Source organism: Pimephales promelas, chromosome 7 (genome assembly GCF_988280905.1).
Source record: "Pimephales promelas chromosome 7, fPimPro1.hap1.1, whole genome shotgun sequence".
NCBI classification, from domain to species: Eukaryota; Metazoa; Chordata; class Actinopteri; order Cypriniformes; family Leuciscidae; genus Pimephales; species Pimephales promelas.
The window spans coordinates 27,849,637-27,875,814 of record NC_142775.1 but is presented as its reverse complement, the minus strand read 5'-3'; the positions used below and the strand labels follow the sequence as shown (position 1 = coordinate 27,875,814).

The window sequence follows — 26,178 nt, the reverse complement described above, 5'->3', positions numbered from 1 at the left end:
TTTGGATTTTGTTTGCTATGAGACAGTCAATATAATTTAGTCAACTAATAATGTATAAATGATTCATAACTCCATTAACAAAACCTTCATAGAATCAACAAATCATACATAAAATGTTAGCATACAACCTAATCATTTACAACGCACTCTCATCCTGGGACGTCATCTAGATTCTAACTGACACTTTTGACCATGCATCTACAGTAAATCCAATGCACATGGCAACCTTTAGCATCAGTTAGATGACGCGGGTAGGTTTAGGTCTGGGGTAGGGTTAGACCACTTGGAGGCGCATCTCATATTGACGCTAAAGTGTGCCTTGGGATGACGCCTTGGGATGAGAACGGGCTGTCATTTATGAATGTATAGTAATGTTTTGTAAATACTTATAAATGATGGAACATTGTAATAAAGTGTTACCACTTATTAATAGTTAAGCATTTTCATTATAACAACACCTTTATAGGTTTAGCTTGAATTGCTAAAATCTGCATACACTGAGTATGCTGTTCTTCTTTCAACTCTTGATTTGTGGAGGCTGAACATAACCAGCTCAAAAAAACAACATGTTGTACGTGTTATCAACCAAATGGAAAAAGCACATACACAATCTCTTTGGAGGGCATTTTTGGCCTGTGAAACTCACAAATAACAGCATAACTGAATGAGACATATCACCTCAATTATGAGTTTTCTGCTAATGAGAAAGGTGAGAGACATGACCTGCTTGGTCAAATCAGACTACATCAAAGCTTGTTTGCAGCATCATCTATGCCTAAAGTATCCTTTTGCAGCACACCCAAGTTATTGGAGTCAAAGTAAAGAGTTACCACTGTGCCAATCACATATCCACCATTACTCTCTCTATATGCCCCATGGTGAGTGCTCTCAATAGCATAACCTAGGGGCCTAGCATGACACGAGGACTACTAGAGACTGGGGGTGGACTAACATTCACTTCATCTAGCAAAACAGCACTAATTCGACCAGATGTTGAGAGCATGAAAGAAGCGTCACGTCTCCAGAATCTGCTCCTCTGAGGGTCGACTGCTATATGAGGTTCTGTGCCCTAATGATGGGCAGGTTATTTGATTCTTACGATTGTACATGCCCCGCTGTCAACAAGCCCCTTGACTCCTTTCGGTTGCTGCTCCGGTGAGCAGTGGTGGAATGTAACGAAGTACAAATACTTCGTTACTTTACTTAAGTACATTTTTCACGCATCTTTACTTTACTTAAGTAGAATAAATAGTGCATACTTTTTACTTTTACTTCGTTACATTTTGCAGCAATTATTATACTTTCTACTCCACTACATTTCTACAGCTTCTGTTACATTTTCGTTACATTTTCTGATCAGTTTTTCCCCTGCCAAAACGTAATCTGACCGTCCGTTCGTTGCACGTTTGTCTCACCAGTGACGTTTGGTTGCCATAGATACAGTATATCAACCCGGTCACACTAAATGCGTCTCACACGCAGTGTGTTTATCATGCAACTCATACGCGAAAATTTGTTTTTACGTGCATAGGAAACACACCGTGTGTAATATATGTTTGGTTTGGTTAGGATTATGGCAAGCCAAGAGGTTCAGAATTACACCATAAATGAATCGCGTTTACTGCCAAACATAGTTATTGACATGTAGTACTAAGGATAAGCATGATATTGCCTAATTGCAAGCTTATTTCAGAAATGGTGACATTTTTTTTCCATCATTATTGAACATCATTATAGGAGTAGGCTATTAGGTTGAATGAGTTAGAATTAAATGTTTTATTAATCATTAGAAAATAGACATTAAGATAATAAATTGTTATGCAAGTACTTTTACTTTTAATACTTAAAGTAAATTTAAAATAAAGTACTTTTTACTTTTTACTTAAGTATGGTTGTCATTGTGTTACTTCTACTTTTACTAAAGTAAATATTTATCTGGGTATTTGTACTTTTACTTAAGTACTGAGATTCAGTACTTCCTCCACCACTGCCGGTGAGCAGGGACACTTATCTGAGAGAAATGAAATCAGGGGTAATTGCATGTTCATGCCACAGAAAACGCTGAGTACCAGACAGTGGGGGACTCCTTCCTTTCGCCACATTATCCTGCTAACAGTCTGCTTCTAACTTGCTCTGTTAAGCATCCTGAAGAAAAAAAATTCCTTGATCTGTGGGTGCAATTTAATCCAAATCTTTCTCACATTAAGTCTCTCCATATCTTTCTCTTCTTTCTGTCTTGTGTTTCTACCAGGGACAATGTCTGTGTCTCCTGTAAAACATATTTGGAGGACAAAATAATCAACAGTGCAGAAAATAAAATAAATAAATAAAATTAAGTCTCCTATTTGCATTTGGCCTTCATTATTTTACCAAGCAGTTTATGACTAATTGTCCACAAAGAAGGTACTAATAAATAATAACAATAATAAAATGAACATGAACAAAAGCAAGTAATAACAAGTAAAAACGTTTGCATTTATTCATTTAGCTGACGCTTTTATCCAAAGCGACTTACTTACGCCTCTGGAGCAACTAGGGGTTAAGTGTCTTGCTCAGGGACACATTGGTGTCTCACAGTGGATTCAAACCCGGGTCTCTCACACCAAAGGCATGTGTCTTATCCACTGTGTCATCATTTTTAAAAGTCCACCACATGTTAATATACACAAAACACCACTGAAATATACACAACATTCTCATAAAAAGAGATGAATGACAAGAACCACACACAGTCTAATAAATAAATTAATTAAACCTGCAGAACAAACTTGTAATGTAAAGTTACATTTTTGATTCAACAACCTTGTGGACATCCCTGAATGTTGTTTCTATTCATTGTAAGGTAAATACACTGCATGTTTAATTCATTGCGAGCTTTTCCAATCAGAGTTCATGAGCGCTTGTATATTCCGAGCAGGCAGACCGATGTGGTCCCACTCTTGCTCTGTGGTTCAGACCTTTTGTCTGCAAACCCTCACACTTTTATTTTAATGAAATGCTAATCCCAGGCAAGTTATTCCACTGTTTGGGTTGGAAATGCTTTTATTTATGCAACATCCAAGTACATGTTCTGTCTACAGAGATCAAGCCACACTCCAAGAGCTGCGTTCATAACAAAAAAGAAAGAGAGAAAGAGAGAGAGAAAGAGAGAAAGGTGACCTCGTCCTGAGCTTCATTACACCTGCTGTGTTGCTGTCTTTTTATGTATAATCTAAAGATTTCCACTCAGTTTCACTGACTCATTTCTATGTGGTTTCATTATTCGTTCAAAAGTTGTCAAAGTGGGACTTTGTGAACACTGTGGTTCCATTAAATGTAAAGGCTGCCTGAAATATCCAGCATTTTCTACCTGAGAAATTTGCAGTGGCCTTGAGGTAAATAAATACCTAGCATTAGCCTCAGGTTCATTTCAATTACAGATTAAATGTGGATTATGTGTTCTGCACTAATTGTTGGAGTTTGTTCAGAGCACATTTAGAAATCCCACAGAGAATCAAGGATTCCTCTATGTCACTGTTGGGAAAAAAAAAAAGCTAAGTAGCAGCACTAGGTTTAAAAACAAAATCAAAACATCGCCTTTAAAGTTGACCATTTATGTTTGCTATTCTGCTGCATTCACTCACAAAAATGAGGCTCTGTGGAAAAAGGTATGACTAAATACTGTATATTCATAGAACACGATCTTTACTTACTATAAAGATTTTTGGCATACAAGAAAAATCGATAATTTTGAACCATACAATGCATTGTTGGCTATTGCCACAAATATACCGGTGTAACTTGTGACTGGTTTTGTGATCTAGGGTCACATTTTATCTCTTCTAAGTCTGCTACTATTACTAAATGAGATCAGTTATGAATTCATTAAAAAAATCTTCATTGCATAATAATGATAATTTTAGATGTGGCTAATTTGTACAAATTTGTACCATTTGAATCATATGAATTTTCAAAAAAGTCACCAGGAAAAATAACAAAACGTATGAAAACATACAAGTGAGGTTGTATGAATTTGTATGAAATCATACTTGCAAATTGCTGTGAGATAACGTTACATTACAAAAACAAACAAACAAACAAACAAACAAAAACAATAAAATACATATCTATTATATGCCCTGTTTTGTAGTCTTGTTGTTGTTTTAAGGGTATACTACTAGAATAGGATTTAATGCTTGATTCTTTGAAAAACACATTATTTTTCACATATTGTACATTATTGCAGCACCTATCTTGCCTGTCTGTCTAAAACACTCTGTCCTGTTTCACTGAAGCCCCTCTTTCTGAAATGCAAAATGTGCTCTGATTGGTTAGTGTGTTGTGATTGGCGAACCGCTTAGCGCATTAGCTGTAAATGTTAAAAGCTAGCAGAGCTATACAGCGTTGTTTATATTGTATAGCAACAACACAATTTCTAACAGATAACATAACACATAATGCTTACAGGTGTGTTCCACAAATAGCCTAAATTGTCCCTCAACTAAGTGGGAACTGTTCTGTTTCAGAACAAACTTATCCTGTGTGGTGGATCTGCAATGAGCATTAGCACACACACACACACACACACACACACACACACACACACACACACACACACAAAAAACCATAACCACAAACAGGGAACAAAGTGGTCTTCAGTCTTTATTGATTTTTGCAAGAAAAAATGTGATTTCTATTAAACAAAACTCACATTGATCAGTCATCCCATTTTCCTATGTCCCCTCTAATACATCAAAGTTCGTACAGTCTCGCGTCCTTTAAAATTCCCATAAAAACAGTTCCTGTTTGAATAACTTTGTCACTAGGTTGGTCCATTCCCACAACACACCAGGTACTAAACATGTCAAGTCAACTTAATTAAAACATTTACCTTAACCATTTTAGCTACGTTTTTGAAATCACATTTTATCCAAAGAGTATTTTTAACTGGCTTTAACCCAGATAGCAAACTGACATTGAATCAACGTGGAAATATGACATCGAAACAACGTTGATCTGACATTGTTTTGCTCATCGAATTAACGTTGAACCAACGTCAGACGCGTGTTCTTTCAAAACTAACGGAAAATCAACTTGAAATCAACGCGTTGTTCCAACGTAATGAAAGCAAACCAATTTTCGATTTTATTTAACTTTGAAGAATGCCGCGTCTGACGTTGGTTCAACGTTAATTCGATGAGCAAATCAACGTTGTTTCAATGTCATGAGAGACGTCGTTTCCACGTTGATTCAATGTCAGTTTGCTGTCTGGGAAATGTTTAACCTATAAGCCAAAAACCTAAGCTTGTGCACTAACTCAGTATAATGACGAATCAAGATATTACAATAAACCAATATACAGTTGTCGCAGTTATGTTCAGTTAATTTGTTTTCATGGACATTCAGTTTGTTTTCATCTATCATGTGTTCCTTTGAAGGATTTTCCTGCCAGTCAACTGTTGTCATGGAAAATCATCTAATCATCACACCTGTTCGTAATTGTTTCATTATCTTTGTGTATTAAACATAATAGCATTTTAACCTTTGTTTTCTAAGTGTGTCTGACTTATGCCGAGTTCAGACTGCATGATTTTAGCCACGATTTTGGCTCGCCGACAGGTTTTGAGAAATCGCCGACAAATGCCCGAAATCACAGGCAAATCGGCGCTCGTTCACGCGAGTGACAATCACGCAGTGTGAATGAACAAAGACACGAACTGAGAGAATCACCGACGAGTCGCCGACGCCCGTGAGATATTTGGCATGCTAAATATCTGGACCTGTCGGCGATTCAAAATCCTGCTGTGTGAAAAGTGTTTTGACTGAAAACTACATCGGCGATCACCGGCAGCCAGTGAGAGAGCAAGATACAGAGCAGCAGGGAGTTCGGGGAGGAGTTATAGATCACATATCAACATGATATGGCATTGTTTCAACAAAAAAAGCTTCTTCTCGGTCTATTTGGACACAATAAATGGAAGAAAAATTAGTAGAAATTTGGCAGGAGCACTCGTGTCTGTTTCACCAGCTGTACCACAACCGGGTCGAAAAAAAAAGTCTCACGTGAGAACTCCGGTCTTGCACGTGTGGTGTCGCGCGTTGTTTCCTTTTCATATCTCACGCGTGTTTGTTGTGAAATGTAGTTTGCGTGCAGCGTGCTAGACAGAGAGTCCGTCGGCGATTTTTCTAAAGTCATGCAGTGTGAAACCTTCTGTCGCCGATCCATCGTCCAGTGTGAACACAGCAGCGACTGAATGCTGGCCAAGATAGTCATGCAGTGTGAAAAGAGCAGCGACCTGACTACTTTGAAAATCGTGCAGTCTGAAAGAGCCATTAGGGAGACCAAAGAGCAACAACATGCTACCAAAGCAGGTCTTTGTTTTCTCTAGCGCAATGCAGCTCAACCAACCCTTCTGTGCATATTTTGTGGGTAGGGATTATTTTAATGATTACTGTAGCATGTGTAGTCCCAACTAATTGGGTGTTGTAATGCTTAGTTTTTTTCTGTTAAAGAGAATATCTTCCTATGGAGTGGACTTTGAGCTTTGCAAAAAAAAAAAAAAAAAAAATATATATATATATATATATATATATATATATATGAAGAGTTCAGATGCAAAAGCCTCTCAGTGCCATTTGAAATTTTCTTCTAGAATGATATTTTTTATCACGCTTGTATATTTAAGTTCAGTAATTTCACTTAAATGGCAATGATAATTACCTATTAATTGTTATTTAAGTGAAATTACTGAACTTAAATATACAAGTTTGATAAAAATCATCATTAAAGAAGAAAATTTCAAATGGCATTTAGAGGCTTTTGCATCTGAACTCTTCACACACACACACATATATATATATATGTATATATATATATATATATATATATATATATATATATATATATAAGTTGATAAAGTGAAAAAGCATAATAGGACCCATTTAATATCATATCAAATTTAGTTTTTTAAGTAAAAGTATTTTTTTATTATTATTAAACAAGACAAAAATATGGATCAAGAAAATAAAATACAAAAAGCCTTTCAACTGGTTGAAGCTTATAAATTATAAGTGTTATGTAAATATAGTAACTATAATATAGGTCCTTCCCTCAGCATTGTTCTTTGTAAGCTGTCGAGGTTGGATGGCAAGAACCTGACTCTCACTGTGGAATATATGATGTTTGTATTGTAATATCACCTTCACACAACATACATTCATTCTCTATTAGGCAAATTGGATTCTGGGCTTCTTTCATTGGAATTATGCATAAACTAAATGTTAACATTCTTCATTTTCTCAAGAACAGGGCATGAAGGTCAAGAAGGATGAAAAGAGGGGACAAATTGCATTGTGATTTGTGACTGAACAGCTGTGACATTTATTCCTGGTCTTAATGGATCCTTCCTTAGGTACTCCATTAGCTGTTCTTTAATCCCAACGAGAATGTCAAGGACAATGCCAAGAGGTCTATCCCTCATTAAAAGATGTATTTACTCTAAATGATGCCCTTATCATTGGCTGTGTAACCAAAATAATTAAAATACAAAAGAAGGATCAGGCATTATTTTTACTTTTGTAGATCTCATTGACATTTTCACTTTTGGTAATGCGTTTTGGGAAATATGCAACATGGATGAGGGTGACTGTTCTGAACACTTAATTTCTTTCTGACCACTTAATGTGGCTATGCAAAATCCACTAAAATTACAGTTGCTTTAATGCAGAGTTCTCTCCAAAAGAGGCACCAAGCGAAAATCTTAGAACTCTCATGAGTCACGTTGAAGCTAATTTGAAATTAATGAATGAGGACTAGACTGCTTTATTTGGAATATTCCCAATTTCAAAGTGAACAGGAGTAATACTTACCAGACATAAATCAATCAATTTGTTCTGCCTTCTGCTACAGAAAGCATGAACAAATTAGTTATACAATTCTGTGGCGAGTCACAGAATTGTTTGCTTTTACATTTTATATGGAGCTCATAAACAGAGCTCATTCTGTCGGGAAAAGCCAGAGACATGACACGATATTAACAGCCCAGCATCTCTCTCTCCCTGCCTCTCCCGGGACACAAGTGTTAATCGGAGCCATCAGGTCCTTTCCTGCTGGATCAATGTCAGCACAAATTTCAGATTGCTTTCCTGATGCACGCCAACTTATCTGTGATTCAACTTTAATAGGTTATTGAACGGCACAAGCATTTAGGGAGCAGGGCCGTATTTCAAGTTATTGACAATCAAATCCACACAACTTTCTCATTACCATACATTAGGACAAACAAAATTAATCTTTGGGAGCACTGTCAGGTGAAAGGACAACACTTTGATTGAAAGAGGTCACAACCTGCGCTGCAAGAAAATAAATGGATAATATCCAGTTGAGTTTGGTATGATAATGCTTTTCCAAGGGTTCTGTATTTTTACCAACTTTGTATTAAAACATGACCATACATCTCTTTAAAAGCAATCAGAAGTCTAATGCTAATGCATGAGCATATAGAGGGGTCCAAAAGTCTGAAATCTAAACATTTCAAAATTAAAAAAAAAAAAATTCAATACGATTTTGCATAATAATAAGCCCTCCTTCCATCTGCATTATCTCCCCATGAACTACATTTCCCATTACTCGCTGTCTGGACTCAATATGCTCAATTACATTTAGCAGTATCTCATTACCTTGTTAACTCTGCCTATATAAGCCATGCGTGTTCTGTCATTCTTGGTAAAGTCTTGTATGTGTAACCTCACTCGTACAAATTTGTACGATTTGTCTTTAGGGGCGGGGTCAGGGGTAGGTCATTTGTACAAATACGAATTTGGCAACTCGTAAAATATGTACGATTTAGCAAAGATCATAGGAATTTGTCAGGTGAGGTCGTAAGAATTCGTACAAATTAGCCACCTTGTACAATTTGTTATTTGCCATGATATCGGGTTGGTTATTCTTGTTTCTGTGATTTGTTTTTTGATTCTCTGCCCCTTGTTCTGGATTACCCCTTTGTCTGTGTTTTCTGCCCTGTTGCTTATTTGGATTGTTTGGCCCTTTGCTTGTTATATGGATTACAATTTTGGATGGTCCCAATAAAGCTGCATTTGGATATTCAACCCAAGTCTCATGAGCAGTTCATGACAAATTTTAAATTGGGTTGTTGCAATAAAAATTTAATCCGTCAAAATAATCCGTAATAATAAAAATAATAATAATAATAATAAATAAAAAAAATGGTGATCATATAAAAAGAATTACTGACCCTGAATTTTTAAATAGTAATGTATATTACATCCAAGAAAAAAAGTAGTATTATTTAGCAAGAAATATATCAAATTTAAACATTTCCATTATTGGTCTGTTGTATCCAATGTATATAGATCTTGGTGTCTAAAAAAGTCCAGCTGAATATCGAACACTGAAATGCGTTCCTTCTGTTGGTTATGAACATGTCAAGAACACTGGGTGGCCGTTTAGTGGGTCCCAGCTGCTGCCAGCAGTTCTTATACTGCAAATGGTTGACATGGCCTTGAATCACACAGAGCAAATTTCACATCAAAAGCAACAGACTTCAGACACAGGCGCCGAACTGACACTCTCAGAGCGGAGGGAAAATTCAGGAAACCTTTTTTACAAGAAGACGAAGCTACCTACTTTCTGCCTGGGAGTAAAAATGTATTATAATAAAAGTTATTCGGTAACAACAACAAAAAAGCTACATTTTCTTTCTGTCTTTCAAACTCGATTTAAATCAGGTGAATGCAAAAAGAAGAAAATGGGACAGGGTAGGTAGCCACACTTATGATTTACATTAAATCACGGCTGTGTTTTGGCTGGTTTTGTGACCACAAACAGCTTTAGCCTACAGCATATGTGCGACTACAGCTTACTGTAGTAAACAGCCTCAGCCAATTAGTGCTCCAAAGTAGAGATGCACCGATTGATTGGCTGGTGACCGGAATTGGCCGATTTTCACGTTATTGGTCATGACCAGCGACCGGTCGGTCAGTCTGAAATATGGCGATATCATGCCGGGCAAAATGCACTCAGGCGGTACAGGATTCACATCGCGCAACATCAGCACCACACGTGCATACCTTAGGAACGCATATAGTAGACCTTACAGCCTAAATTTTTTCAGCATGTTAATCAACAAGTGTGCAGTCACGTGTGAGCATCGAGGAGTCGCATTAAGCAGCAGTGAAGCGGTTTCGGCGCCGAGCCTATTTTTGCTGCGCTGCTCACGCTCAATTAAATTAAAAGCACACTTTTGATGGATAAAATAAATATGATTTCACACAAAAAGTGCCCAAAAATATGTGTTTTAACAAAAACTGGAGTATGTCAGATATACTCTTTATAGAAATTATTTATAAAATGTACCCATTTAAACTTGTTTTTATGATTCAGTTTGGGTAAAAGTATATGGTGTTTTTTAAATAAAAAAAAATATTATTAAATATTATTATTATTAATTATTAAAAGTGTTATTAAAAATTTAAAAAAGTGGTTCGAAAAAAATAAAATCGGCTAAAATCGGTGTCGGCAGGTCAAATGAAAATCGGAATCGGCCAAGAAAATTGTAATTGACTAATCGGTACATCTCTACTCCAAAGATGTCAGAAAAATTTCACTCAGTATTAAAAACACTAAAATCCTGCTTGCTGCAGCAAACTAGCCCGAATTTCTCCTGAAGGTGCCGAAATTATAACTTGCCTCATTGCAAACATGAACTTTATCTGCAAAGATAAAAAAAAAGACAGTTTAAGAGTTAGAATACATACCCACTTCTAAATTACAAAATAATTATACACCACAAGGTCATTTCCAATGCAGAGTCATGCATTTTTCATACAATGGGTCTTTAAAGAACAGCTGAAATAGATGCTGCCTCACATTTCACTCAGCGGCATGATGCAAAGTAATTTTGTCCTTTCTAGTGGCTTCATTACAGTGTAATGTGTTCTTCAAGACACTTCATAACTGAAATGTACTTGGATGGGAAAATGAGGTGTGGCGAATCAAGCAGAGCTTGATGAATTAGATGACATTTCCATGCATCTGAAGGTCGAGTGGTTTGTCAACATCGATGAAACCTTGAGATGAATGACTGGCTAATGTGCTGCGTACCGCGCTGTGAACGTCATTGTTACGGCATTGTCGGCCATACAAAGTCTGTTGTATTTACACTGAATGTTGCTTTTTTAATTAAACTTGGAGCTAGAAGCTAGAATAAAACAATCTTTCCTTTTATTTTGATATTGGATATTCAGATATTCAAACAACAAAATATTCTTTGGGTCATGAAACATTTGTGAAAATGCTCAAACATGCTGGTAGTGGCTGGCAACTCTTTTTCAAAAACAGGGAAAGATTTAAAAGTGATCTCGAATCAAACACCCACGTGATCTTCTTCCTATAAATGACAGCAATCCGTCTGTGTCTATTCAACCATTGACAAAACCACACTGGAAGATTCAAACCTGTGTTCATGCTTCCGCTGACCTAGAGAGAACAGTTGTCATGTATAGGTATTAAACAGCTTCGCAAACAGTCTTTTCAACCCCACGGTATCATTATTTCTGTTACAAATATTAAAATTATCACAGAAGTACTGGGATATAAGTTTATAGTTCAGATACAAACACTAATGTCTTTGGTAGTGGTCAAATTTTTTTTTAATAATGATTCATTAAAATGATTTAAACATTTTTAAATAGAATGCATTAAATATCATTTTGTCAGAACCTCGACTAAACTACATGTTGTTGTTTTTTGTTAAGTTGTCCGTTTAGAATTGTGATCTCTATTTGAAAGAGGGAAAAAAAAGGGATTCTAAATTTATGCAGAATCGTGCATCTCTACTTTTGAGGAAATAACCATTTTGTGTGTGTTTACGTGTGCCTAGGGCCTTTGTAGATATAGTCAGTTTTCCAAAGTGGCCCATTCTAAGCTACTCATTAAGACTTGTTTGTTGCCAGATAATTACAGTCACACAGGACCGTTTTCAGTATCATTTACCACACGCAATGCGGCTTATTAGTTCTAACAAATAAACATACTGAATAAAATTGCTAGAGAGTTACCGAGATTATTTTCAGTGAGCTGGATAAACTTACAACATTCCACACTAAACGTGCTTGAATTCACAAGCCAAGGGCCCTGAAAAACTTCCATAAGCCCCATCAAATGTCAAATACAAACAGTTCTACCAATGGACCAATAAAAAGTCCTTAAAGAATGAAATGAATAAAAATTAGCTGGAAGCATTTTTGTTAATCCAAACAGTATATCTAATTCACTGCTGCTTGTAGAAAAATAAATAAATAAATAAATAAAACAAAATGACATTTCCCTATGGAAGCTTGTGTTCAAGAGCCTTCAGCTCTGCTATCTGCGCTGAAGAGAGGGAGGTTCTGTGTCCGTCTCCCGAGGGAAGGATTAAAGAAAAAGGGTTTGTTGTTCAAAACAGAGATGAAAATATTCACTCTTTGTTTTTACTAGATTTAGATTCATTGTGCGACCAAGAGATGCTCACAGTTTCTGTGTATAGGCTATGCGGCAATTTTTGACGAACAGTTGATAGTGTGTTCACAGTTTAATAGCAGTTTGACGATTTTATTTTCTCACATTATATTGAAGAAGGCCACCGCGCAACAGCAGCAGTTATCTATCAGTATTCATTTCAGAAACCCTGACAGCTCACTCACACAAAGCTAAGAATTGTGAGAGGTCAAGGTTCAGCAATCAATCAACCAAAAAGACACAAAACATTATAAACAAACAAATAAATACATAAATGCAAATTATGAATTAATGGTGTCATTGCAATCCAATGAGAATTGGACATGCTGATGCTGAATTTGCTATTTTTATGCGACCTGTTTGCATAGGAGTTCGAGGTATCAACCCAATTTTTTCGAAACAGTACACTCTGCTCCGTAATGTGTGCAAGTGTACAAAACAAACCCCAAAGATCAGCAAAAGGCAGTGCCAAGTGTGTGACATTCGACATAATTCAGAGCACAGGGTAGTCGTCCAACCAAGCAGACATGCCAGCCCTTCATGCTTTACTAGACCGCAGACCAGAAAACACTGAGTGACATTTATGTTCTTTTATTTTCCACTTTAATGTTGCCTTACCCTCTCTGCAGTGACATTTTCATGCACTAAGCAGAACAAAGATTTTCACTTGTGCGATTCATTTGATATTTAAGCATATGCTGCTTTTTCACGCAGTAATTAAACCGTGGCAGCGAAGACAGAGGAGAAATGCACATCCATTACCTGGACCAGTTCGCGAGGCCAGATTCATTTTAACACGTATTTGTAGCTGGTTTTATTCTAGGATTTTAGTCTTGTGCAGATTCAAGCTCCATCCTGAGGAAATGTTAATCTTGAGCAAATTATAGCATCTCAGTTTGGTCAGTTGATTTAAATCAATAATGGCAGTGGTTTTGGAAGAAAAATATATGATGTGTAAGAAACGTTAAAGTTTTAGGAACACTTTACAACATTACATTTTAAAACATGACTTGGTTAAAGGGCACCTATTATGCCCATTTTTACAAGATGTAATATTGGTCTCGGGTGTCCCCAGAATATATTTGTGAAGTTTCAGCACAAAATACCCCACAGTTAATTTATTATAACTATTTGAAACATTTTTGGGGCCTGTTTTAAAAAGAGCTGTTTTGATGTGCACCTTAAATGTAAATGGGCGTAACTTGCATACCTATGGCAATAAACAGTTGTTGAAGGAGATTGGCTGAGAGTGAGAGACCCGTTGTTCTGTATGGCATTCAACCGTTTAAGCTTGAACTGGAATCAGACCCAGATGATGAAGAGACTCCGGCAGAACAAACACAAATGAAAATGTACCGGGACGTCTCGGAATGGTTATTTGATACATGTATGTACTTATAGAGTTGTAATCGCGTCCCCTTTGCAATTATGCATGTGCAACACACACACAGACACACACAAACTGTAATAATGCTGGCTCAATTTTTTTGAAACTACAAACACAAATTGTATGTACACAAGAAATTACATTGTTGCGTCATGTTTACATTGCTTGTCGTACAGGTGCTTATGTGGCAAATGTGAAAAGATGGCTACAGAACATACACAGTTTTTAATACAATATATGTTGAAAACAGTTGTGGAGCCTAATATTTTTGTTGAAAAAACATAGATGATGCATGCTGTGATGAATAAGCCATTGCAGATCTATACAGGTGGAGCTGGGGAAGGTGGAGAGTTTCTGATATAGCAGGAACCAATTAGTTACACCCTATAGAGAATGATGCAATTGCAAGCAGATTAAGTTAAGGACATAGCCTGTACCATCTCGAGTGTTATGGCAGAAATGTATTTATTAAAATATTAATATTTTGTGATCTTTTGTGAATCTATTAATCATTATATGTCTTTATTGTCACTTTGGATCAATTTAATGCATCCTAGCTGAAAAAAGTAACAATTAATTCAAATATATATTTTAAAATATACTACTTTTGTTAAATCATATAATTATTTAAAGAATGCCGACACCTAGACTTTAAGAGAGGCTGAGATGAAAGATGGGGCCTAGCAACAGCTATGATTTGGGGAGACATATTTGACGTGTAGCTTGGCAACTGGACGCAGAATATCATTGTGCGCCCCGATTAAAATCCAGTCAGATACTAAAGACAGACGACTGCTGTGCCTCTCTTCAGGGCTTATCACTTTCTTATTGCCTCAAAGCCACGGGGAAGTGGAACTTCTGAATGAAAAATAAGCTCAAACAGAATTTCTTGCAGCATGTGTAAACAGCATGCCAGAGAGTATATCCATCTTACGGCATTAGAAAAGTGCACTGCATTAACTTATTTTATTTGCACACATGCATTTAGCTATAAGCTGAAGTGCAAATGTATCTATACGGATAAGTTTCTCCTCATTATCAAACACTGCAGACTTCCCGCCAAAACCAGAAGAACAAGATAATTAGTCATGCCGGCTAGGGCCTAGGAAGCAATCTGACAGAGGAATATATTGATTTAGGAGGGAGGGTGCAGCAAACAGCCGAAGTTAGGGGTTACTATCAATCTTCTCCTCCAAGTCTATCAGTATATGATGAAGCACGTATGTGCGTTCGCTCACATACACTCGTTCCAACAGCTCGCCGGACAGCTTGTCAGAAAGAGACAAATGTAAGTGAGAACTAATGTCTCTGTGGACTCTGGAGGGAGTTTACATCCTCCAAACATTAGGGCCCTGCTTTTTTCGGCAAGTTTAAAGCTATCCCTTGAGCTGTAGACTTTTTGGATGTAGTCGGCTGGCTAAATCGGAGGATGATGAGAGGAATGGTAACAGAGGGAAAAAAAAAATCCTCCGAGTGAAACGCCGCCTCTGCATTCATAATACAGTGATCAGTCTCAGGTGTGGGTTGTCTTATGGAATGCTGCTACTGATACGTTTAGCCTAAAGAGCGCTGATCTATTTGCCGGGGATTGGAATAGCCCCACTGTGATTGGTTGTGTGTCTATGTGTGTTTACTCCGTCTGCCCTTGTCTCCTTCACACAAACATAAACACTCACAATGGTCCCAACGTCCCCTAAAAGCAAGAATGCCCAAAGGATAAGCATGTTTACAGCTACGCCTCTCACATGCAATTGCGTCTCTAGCATGCTGAAGGAGAGATACGGGCAGCTGAAGGCTGAAGCTTTGAGTGGGGGATTTTATGTATCGGCAGTTCAGCAGTTCAATAATCTGTGGAGACCTGCGACAGCGGAACTGGGTGGCTAATTGACGATCTGTTTGGACAGAGCCACGGGATTGCGGTCACTTTCACGCTCCCTCAGTCCTGTGTTTCTGTCAGGAAGACGGAAGGAGGAGTGGGGGAATGCGGAGAAGAGCCAGACGTTGAGCCCCGCAGGGGGACCTGATGTCACTCACACAGCACAGAGCTCTCAGAGAGAAAGACATCCTACCTCAGGAGCGAAGAGTGCCAGTTCCTTGCTAACACAATGTGAAACACCTGTTACTGCCAAAAGCCTTCACGTCTTGTACCTCAAACACACACGACACCGTTCCATTTCCATTCCATATATATATATATATATATTACATTTTAGTGAAGTAGACAGATCCCACATAAGAACTAAAAACCACAGCTCAATGTATCTGGAGCAAGGAGGTTTATAATTCTTGAAAAAGCTATCCATTAACATGCCTATTCATCACAATGACACTTGTTCAGTAGGTCTTGTTTCGGTACCCACACCAAGAGTCTCAAACTCTTCATTAGCAACTATCCTGAATTGGGATATGAGGTCAGCAAAACAAAATACATTTCACACTTATAATGAAATGCTTTGAGAGAAAAAAAGGAATTGTTATCTAAAACTAAGATTCTGTTAGACCTATTGCTTATAGAAAAAAGCAAGGTGTCGAAGATGCAACAGCATATTCTATAACATCTTGTTTATCATGTCTGAATATATCTTGGGAAAATTCACTAGTTTACTGCAGAAAAATAGTGATTTATACTGGCAAGCTGAAAACGTTAAGAACACACACGGCACAGTAGAGGGACAAAACAACAACAACAACAAAAAAAAAAAAAACAATCTCCCATTTAGCTCTTCTTCTCTTAACACTACAAAGACAGTTTCATCTATCAAAATAAACCACATAGAATAAACGCCCTGCCAGTATAAACTAAAATGGCACGTAAGTTTTTATTTATTTGTTTTTATCCAGCGTTATCATGTGGTGTGATGTGGAGCACAAGAGAACAACAGAGTCTGAAGCTGCTCGCTTAAAAGACCTTGCTCGCCTCTCAATCGTCCAATTTCAAAACAGTTTTCACAGGATGAATTTTAAGTTTGTAAGCTTTCAAATGATACCTAATCTATGATGATTACTAATGTGATATGAAAAGAAAAGCAACAGGACGTGACAGTTAATTAAATCTGTTTTTCTCAAAATTCCGTTTCTGAAAATCACAGCGATCAGCCGACGTTTGTTACAGACAAAAGATAAAAGAAATAAAACAGATTTGGAAAGGGCTTGAACCCAGCTTTTATATGGTCTCAAACCTGTAATATGTCAAATTTCACCATGTGGTGGGTTTTCCCAGATCGCATCATATTGCCGTGATGTGATCTGGGAAAGTATGGCATTGCAGCACTTGGAGGGTAGTAAAACACGTTAAGCTCTTATTTATTGATTTCTCATCTGCTTTTAGTTCCCTACAACCCCATATTTTAGCAAATAAGTTAATTGCTAATTTTGGTCTTGATCTTTACAGTGGGTTGGGTCTTAGATTTTTTACCTGAAAAAACTCAGAGAGTGAAAGTAAATGTCTTTCAGCCCCTCTGATAATATCTAAATGTTCTGCTCAGGTCTGTGTTTTGTCTCACTTATTGTATATTTTACATACGATTTTATGAGTAAATATAACAATAAGCATTTTGTAAAATTTTACAGACGACACCGTTATTGTGATTCTTCTAGAAAACAATGAAATGTGTTATGGTCCAGTAGTTGATAACTTTGTAAAATGGTGTGATGATGCCTGTTTGCAGCTTCTAAGACAAAAGATATGATTATTGATTTTAACACAAACACATTCTTCTCAAATCACATTTAGTAAGAGCGAGGACGTGGAATGTGTGGAAAGTTATAAATATCTGGGGACAATATTGATAAAGGATTCCATTTTGATGTGAACACAGAGGCTTTGTGTAAAAAGGGACAGCAGCACCTATATCGTCTTAGAATATTAATATAATTTAATTTAGACAAGACATTGATTGAATTGTTCTGTCACAAAATCAAAAAGTCTTATAAAGAGCCGGTGCTGTCCTTTTATATTAGTTGCTGGTTTGGAAATTCTAGTGTGAAACATAAAAATGCACTAAATCAATTAGTCAAAGAGTGAGAAGATCATAGGAAAATAACAAAAAAAGTTGGACAGTTCTGTATAACAGAAATGATTTGAGTCAAGTGCATTCTGTGATTCTAGATAGTGACCACTTCCTATACCCGGAGTTCTATTATAAGAGGCTCTCTCATACTGCGTAATATCTTACGCTAGGGGAAAACCTCTTTTCCATGAGATATTGAAGCCAAATTTATCCTTAGTTTTGAATTAATGTAAAACACGTAGCACCAGCACGCAGACATAGGCAGGGTAGCTCGCGTGCCTATTGGCTGTCCTGCGGCAACTGCAGCAGCCTATCGAGAGAGGCCCTTGTTGACGTCAGATCCAATGGGAGCGCGTCGCGTCCACTACGTCACCTTCTGCCAAAGCAGGCTTGGCCTGGGACTATAAATATAGCACGATGGGCTGATTTAATCTGATTTTTCATCTCTTCAGTGGAGCTCACACGTCGCTGGATCCGGACTGGTTTGTGGCAATAGATCTTAAGGACGAATATTTCCAAATACAAGTAGTGTCATGGCACAGGCAATTCTTGAGATTCGCCTTTGCGGTCCAGGCATATCAATACACAGTCCTACTGTTCGGCTTGTCCCTAGTACCATTTACAATAAGTATGGACGCGGCTCTCGCACCCCTGCAACTTCGGGGCATGTGAGTTTTGAACTACTTGGACGATTGGCTGATTCTAGCTCGATCACACTCAGAGCTCATAGAACACAGGACCATATTACTCGAACACCTCGATAATCTAGGTCTCAAAGTCAATTGGGTGAAAAGTTCGCTGTCTTCCAGTCAGAAAATACCTTTTCTGGGCACAGAACTGAACTCGCTGTCTATGACAGCGCGACTGTTCCTAGAGAACAGACTGAACATTCAGCGCATCACAAAATCCTTCCGCTGCGGCACTATAGTCCCGCTCAAAAGGTTTCAGAAAAAGCTTGGTATCATGGCCTCAGCATCATCAGTACTCCAGTTAGGTCAGCTTTGCATGAGCCCACTGCAGTTATGGCTAAAGTGCAAGTACCACCTTGGGCATGGCCCTCCGGTCTGTTTCGTCCTCAAGGTCGATCGGAAATGTGTCACAGCTCTGAAACTTTGGAGAGCAATCAACTGGTACCAGTCAGGTGTAAACCTGGGAACTTCCGCGAGTGTGAGAGTGGTGTGAAGATGCCTCCACCTCGGGATGGGGAGCTCTGCTCGAGGGCAGACCGTTCGTTGGCTAGTGGTCAGAACAGGAGAAGCTCCTACACATAAACTGTCTAGAAATGACAGCAGTCGATAGGCCATGATAGGCCATCAACGTTACCCACAAACCTAAACCACAAAGCAATCTCAGTAAGCGCGACGTGTACGGAATTTGGGCCAAATAACTCGAAAGTCATACTCAAACCAAGACACGGATACGTGCCAAAATTCCTCCACACACTGTTCAGGACTCAGGTCATTCCCTGTCTACCCTGCCGTTTTGTAACGAGAAAAAGGACGCAACCTACCTTTGCATTTAGAGCTTATACATTTCGCTTGTCTGTTTTCAGACAGACTGAGCAGCTCTTCGTTTCGTTCAGCGGATTTGCTAAGGGACTAGCTGCATTATGTAAAGGCTTGAAGTGTCCTTTAGTTGTTAGAGCGCACTCCACAAGAGGCATGGCCTTGTCGTGGGCTTGGTATAGCGGTATTACCTTGGAGGATATCTGTATGGCGGCAGGCTGGGCCTCCCCATCTATTATATCCCCGATTATATCAGCCCAACAACTATATTTATAGGCTCAGGCTATGCCCGCTTTGGCGGCAGGTGACGTAGTGGGCGCAATTCACCCCTATAGGATCTGACGTCACCAAGGGCCTCTCTCGATAGGCTGCTGCAGTTGCCGCAGAACCGCCAATAGGCACAGAAGCCGCCTTGCCTATGCCTGCATGCTGCCGCAATGCGTTTTACATTAATTAAAATTTAAGGATAATTTTTGTCTTCAATGTTTTGTTGGAAAGAGGTTTTTCCCTAGCATAAGACATTACACAGTACTCGTTCTCTTTTCTAGAGAGAACCAAGGTTACTTTAGTAACCAAGTAAGTTTTCTATCCTGCCTTCGGATCGTCGTTATAGATTATCAAAGATGAAAAATAACCAATACAAATACTCCTTTTGTTTCTTGTGCAATTCGATTGTTAGATAGTCTTAAAATAATGCTGATTGCTGAAAATTCAGCTTTGCTCTCACAGGACTATTTGAATAGAAAACAGTTGATAACTGTCAATGGAGAAAGATGCCTTTGCTTCCAGATGGTGGAAGCTATAGTTATGGCATCTACCAACACATACTAACCAGCCAAATCTTGACCCTTTGGTCTGGAGCATGTGCTAACAACTAGGTCACAGTTCTAACCACATGAAAGCAGGATTACTTGTGCAATGCTGCAAAATGCACAAGACAAGACACCTGACATTTGAAAATTCTGAACTGACTTGTTTTATTAAAGATATACTGTATCACCGTACCCTAGTAAATCTAATAAAGCATGTGCTTCTCAACACTGTTCCAAAGTGACCTTACAAATGCTAACAGAGACCCTATAATAATACCTGTCCTCTCTACCTGTCCCTGGGCTTTTGATCAATCTAGGTCAGTGTCACTTGGTTATCCATTGGAATGTATGCACAAGGGATCTGTCCCTGCTTAAAACAAAATCGGAAAATGCATCTGCAAATAGACCAAGCGGGAGAGCAAACACACACGGTGGAGCAGGCTAAAAGAACCTCTATGTATGTGGTGGACTAAGCTAAAGCATTCACAATCCCCTTCACCACCAGGAGCTGGCAGTTAGGTGGAAAGGAATAGTGAAGCGAAGCTATTTATATTCAATTATGTCTAAACATCTTATTATGATATCTATTGTGAGCAATTATCATGAGTCAATAACAGCTGAGTGTTTTAATTATACCCCATGTCAAGGGGGAAAAAAAAGCAAATAATGCTGCAAATCACACACACGCACACACACATTTTTCTATTTTTTCATTTATGCATTTTTACAATTTTATTCAGACATTATTTAGTATGTGTATTAAGCTAATTTAGCTGATTTCAGGGTTTTACTGTCCATCTTGGGACATTTGGCTCCCACAGTATAGTCAAACCCTGATTTAGAGTCCTTAACTTAGGGTTCCATGAATTTGCACACATTTTTATAAATTAAATTGCAAACCTTTTTCTGAAAAGCTAAAACATTGAATATTAATTCCAATAATTTCAAATTATGTTAATGTTTTTCTATTAAAACAACGACAACAAAAACATTGTATTGTAGTTCAGAGGTGTGCAAGTATATTTATTCAGCAACCACAATCGCAAACAATATTCATGTATGGATTTATTGAAGTTTGCGACTAAGAATTTTTGATCACAGATTTAGTAACAGCAAATAGCACAAGTGGCCTTGTAAAGGAACACACTGACTCTATTACACTCTCATTTGAGCAGAATAGCTCAGTTGAGGTTAATGTTTGTCTGTGTTTTCAGATCATCAGCGGTTTTTGTCTCTATATTCGCATTGCACAAAGAGTGTGTATAATACACTAAAGATTACGATTAAGTAAATCGCTAAGCAGAAAAGAAGATAAAGAGAACTAAGCAGATGGATATATATATATATATATATATATATATATAAATTGCAGATATATTGCAATTATATTGCAGATGATTAATCAAAAGAAGCAGAAATCATGATCATGGTTAAAATACGATTATAGAGCAGCCCTACCATGAAATGATTAAGACCCTTCTGACAGTGTCAGTAATTTAAATACTTTTTCATTTTACATAAATACAAACTTCATGGACATTCCAGACTTATGTTCTGTTTGTAAAATTTTAAATGTGTTATGCATGTCAACTGCAATAAGCTTTCTGGGAACAGTTCTTGTATCCACAAAACGCTATATTAAATTGAATGCAGTTACATAATTCATTTACCTCAATGAGGCAAAATGGAAATGCTATTTTTATTAACATCAGCATAAATCAAAGACCATAAAAAAAACATTTGTGCTTGGCAACAAATGCACATCCAATTTGAAAGTTTCTCTGATTTTTAGCCCTTTTCTTTGTTTATGAAACCATCTTATGATCCACGATGCAGACTTTCAAAAGTTCCTCTGTTCTTTTGGTATAATGATTATTGCCACAATGTTTCTGAGCGAGAAGAGCTCTAGGACACAGGGTGTGGGAATGACAAATGAACAGCTCATATTATGAGTGCAATTGCTGAAACCAAAGTAGTGGGGCTAAATGCCAGGGATGTGATTGATCGAAAATATACCGCTTTCCCTGCTGATGCAGACATTAAATAAATACAGCATCTGGAATCGGCTAGACACGAGCACGCCGTGTGCTTTATTCCTCAGGCTAGTGATCCGCACGCACCAAGAGGCCAGCGAGCTCAGCTAAGGTCATCTCTCACACTTCATGCTAAAAATATCAGTCGTCTGCTGTTAATACAAAGCTTCCGGGATGGTCGCAGTAATCCCGTTTACTCTTACATCTGCAATCTTGTCACACAGAAAAAAAAGGCTAAAGAGATACTTCCCAAAATTGCTCCTTGTTTTTCTGCTTGGGTTGTGCAGCCCGTGGGATGGACGAAGTGTCTCGTCATGCGTGGAGACAACAAGATGCCTGTAACTAATCTAACTGACAGCCTCTCAGACACAGATCACAGGGCTGATGGGAGAGAATGGTGGAGCAGGGAACTTTCCAAGCAGATTAATTTATAAAGATATACTTATGTGGCTCGAGAGAGGTCTGTGCCTCATATAGGATAGCCCACTCCATCTTCAGAAACAAATACTTTTAAAGATTATTCTAAAAAAAAAAAAAAATCCTCATTTACTAAACCTCATGTTGTTACAAACTTGCAGGACTTTCTTTTTGCAGTGAAAGACAACTGGAGAAATTACTGATGTTTTTGTTGTTGTTGTTGTCATGCAGTTACAATGGATGGTAATTGAGGACAAAAAATTTTTTGCAGACAAAATTTTGTCATTTCAATAGGAATCCATGACAGATAATTTAAACATGCAGACTTCGGACTGTGTCCAGGTTGGTCAAGTGGAATCAGACTGACCAACAGAAAGCTATTCGAACTTCTAAAGCTGTTGTTCATACATTGCTACACTATTGACAATGGACCTTCTTTTGTCTGTGAAATTTTGCTAATGGAACACACCTTAAGTCTTTTGAAGTAATAAAATAACTTTCTGTAAGGAATTTAAGTTGATATTAAGTGATAAGACTTCTCTTCAACAGCTATTAATCACTGCTAATGGAACAGGGGAGTCATGAGTCAGAAGAACTTATTCTGACCTGGTTTGTGGATGAATTATCAGACCAACGGATTTAATAAAAAGATATCACTCAAAAGAATCATTTGTTCATGAATCAGACATTATTACTTATTTTATTATCTCCTGAGAACATATCAAAGAGGCCAAGGCCAGATGATTTTAATTCAATAACAACTTAAATTCTGGTCTGTTCCTCAACTATTCATCTCACAAAGCTATTATGTGGCTCCAGAAGACTTTCATATAATGCTAAAGTCATACAGACTTTTATGAGACTTTTATGGTGCTTTTGCATTCAAGAAAAAAAATCACACAGGTTTGGAACAACATGACAGTGAGAAAATGTGTCTTTCAATGTCTGATGCAGTAAGCACACACAACAGTGAGGACAATACTTCAAATTTGCCTGTCACATGTTTTAGCACTTTCTCTTCTGAGCATTGCTTTTATCTTTCTGCAGAACTCTACTTTCCCTGCCATGACCAATGGGGAGAGAAAGCAGAAGAGGTGAAAGAAAGTAGCGGTGGAAGAGAGAAGCCGGGGGTCTCAACTGCCACTTTTAATTCCTTGTATCATAAATGGTACTTAGGATCAAACATATGTATCTACCTGAGAGAGAAACATTGAGTAGAACAGAATACTAAAGCTATATGACACATCAAAGGGTCACTACATGTTATCATCAGGATAAGACATTGAATGTCTCTGGAAGGCAAGGCTATGTATGTCCAACACATACTATTATGACTTGACAAATGTTCTTTGCCATTACCAAAGCAATATTCATTCATCCGTCGGTACACATAACATTAATAAATATGGCATGATGGACACATGTAAGAACTTCTGAAGTGCACTTGATGGGCTTATGGAATTTATTTCATTCGTTTTAACCAATTTAGCTAATGCAAAAATCATGTATGATTTCAGACTCTAAATATTTAATTCCAACAGTGACAGGATTGAAATACAACATTGAGGAAACTTCACTCTTGGCATAGGCAGGATGAAAAGTGAGTGTGAGTTTTTACAAAGCAATACTGTTGCCATGCTGACTTTCAGCGACTGACACTAGTGGAGGTATCAAACATCAGAGAAGTATACAAATATACACATGCAACCTGTTCTTCTCCCTTGAGGAGAACAGCTAAATATCCCGCTGTTGTAGGTACATTATAAGAAATCACGCACACAGGGAAACAGGATCCTTCCTGTGAACACAATGAGGGTAGCAAACCCAGTCTGTGCCCTATTTACAAAGACTATGTCCAAATGAATAGTCACTTCAGGGGAAACCAGAGAAAAAACATATCTATCCACCTCACTGCTGACAGAAACTGTTTTCTGTTGTAAAGATAAATTGACTTTGTTTCCAACACCTGCAGACTCCTAAGTTTTCCCTGAGAAAAGAACATTGAGTCCTAAAGTGCAAATAAACTCACTATTCCTGCAATATGACAGGAATATGGACATATTGCTCATTAACCCTCCATAATGTTATTGATTCTAATAATAAATAGCCACAAGTGTTTTTTTTTTCTTTTACAAGTTAACTTCCTAAAGCAAAAGTGCAACTTTTAAAACCGTAATCAGAATCTTTCCTCACGCTTACCACTGTAAAGTTTCCAGCCGAGCAGTTCTGCCCACTGAAGTTGCAGCTCTTCAGCATCTCTTCCAGCTGGTGACCCGTCCGGTTAAAGATGTCCTGCATGTCCGGTGCCGGATACTCCAAATCGGTGGGCTTATGGCCGTCCTTGTTTTTCGGGGGCAAGCCGGTCAGGTTGGCCAGGTGGTAGATGTCGGCGTCGGTAAGAGCGGAAAAGCGGAAACGGTTGATGTTGCAGATGGTCACGGCGGGGAACACCATCTCCGGGGTGGCCTCCTCGTTCAGGGCAGTGATGTGAGGATGCTCCAGGTAGGAGATGGCACACTTTGCCGCCTGGTACAGAAAGAGAGCCAGGGACACCAGAAACACTAGAGCCCAGAGGGTCTGTCTGACTCCCAGCCGGCCCGACACAAAGATGTGGTTAATTCCATGGAGAGAGCTGGTACTGGCAAAGCCGGCCAGGTCCTTGACTGGGGGGCTGCAGCTCTCCTCGATCAGGCTCTCTTTGTCCCCATCCTGGTTGCCTTTTTGCTTCTCATCCTCCTCTGCAAATTTGATTTTGCAAACAAATTCGATCGGCATGTGGGCAGCCAGGTCTGCGTTTGGGATGCTTGGATAACAGCTTGGAGCCCCAGTTTCTACTAACTCCCGTTGCTCTGACGAACAAGATCTCAACTCCAGAAAGAAAGGAAGGGAAAAAAAGGCATGCAGAGCGAGAGCGAGGGCGGCCGTTGCAGTCGCGTGCAGTGGAGGGAATTGCCTCTGTCTCTCAGTTCCAGCTCTTCAGTGCTGATGCTCGTAGTGCTGCGCTTGGACTGCTCATCTGAGCACTTGTTCAGCACGCTTACGAGTCCTGCTTACCAGCTGTGATACACCTAGGAAAACAAACAACAACAACAACAAAAAAACATATACCAAACCTCTTCTTTGCTTTATAGACACAGATGAAAATGCAGCATTATGGCTCAAGTTAAAAGAGGCTGGGGGGTTTCTTAATAATTCATGAGGAAGCAACACTGTGATTATTTCCTCTTCACCGGCACAAGCAGCGGCAACTCAAACACCCCCCACGCTCTAAGACCTCTCGCTTTCTCTCTCCGTCTACCGCTCTCTCTCTCTCTCTCTCTCTCTCTCTCTCTCTTACACACATACGCATACGTATACACTCGCAGCCCCCTCTCGCTCTGTCACTTAATCCACTTGTTTGAGATGCTTTCTTACCCCTTGACCACAATAAGTTGCCATCAAAGGCTGCTTCGCTGAACATCCCGGACAAGATGAGAACGCCAGGAGGGTCAGTGGGTTTCAATGTCGGCCCCCCACCC

At 38.5% G+C, this 26,178-nt stretch overlaps 1 protein-coding gene across 1 annotated transcript in view; it reads right to left on the bottom strand.

Moving 5' to 3' along the window:
• asic4a (acid sensing ion channel subunit family member 4a) overlaps nucleotides 1-25,957 on the bottom strand; it is a 100,807-nt gene extending 74,850 nt beyond the window's left edge. The window contains exon 1 of the mRNA XM_039656035.2: nucleotides 24,860-25,957. Coding sequence (XP_039511969.1) covers nucleotides 24,860-25,435 — 576 coding nt within the window. The 5' untranslated portion in view covers nucleotides 25,436-25,957. The remainder of the gene's footprint in view (nucleotides 1-24,859) is intronic.
• Between the last annotated feature and the right edge of the window lie 221 nt (nucleotides 25,958-26,178).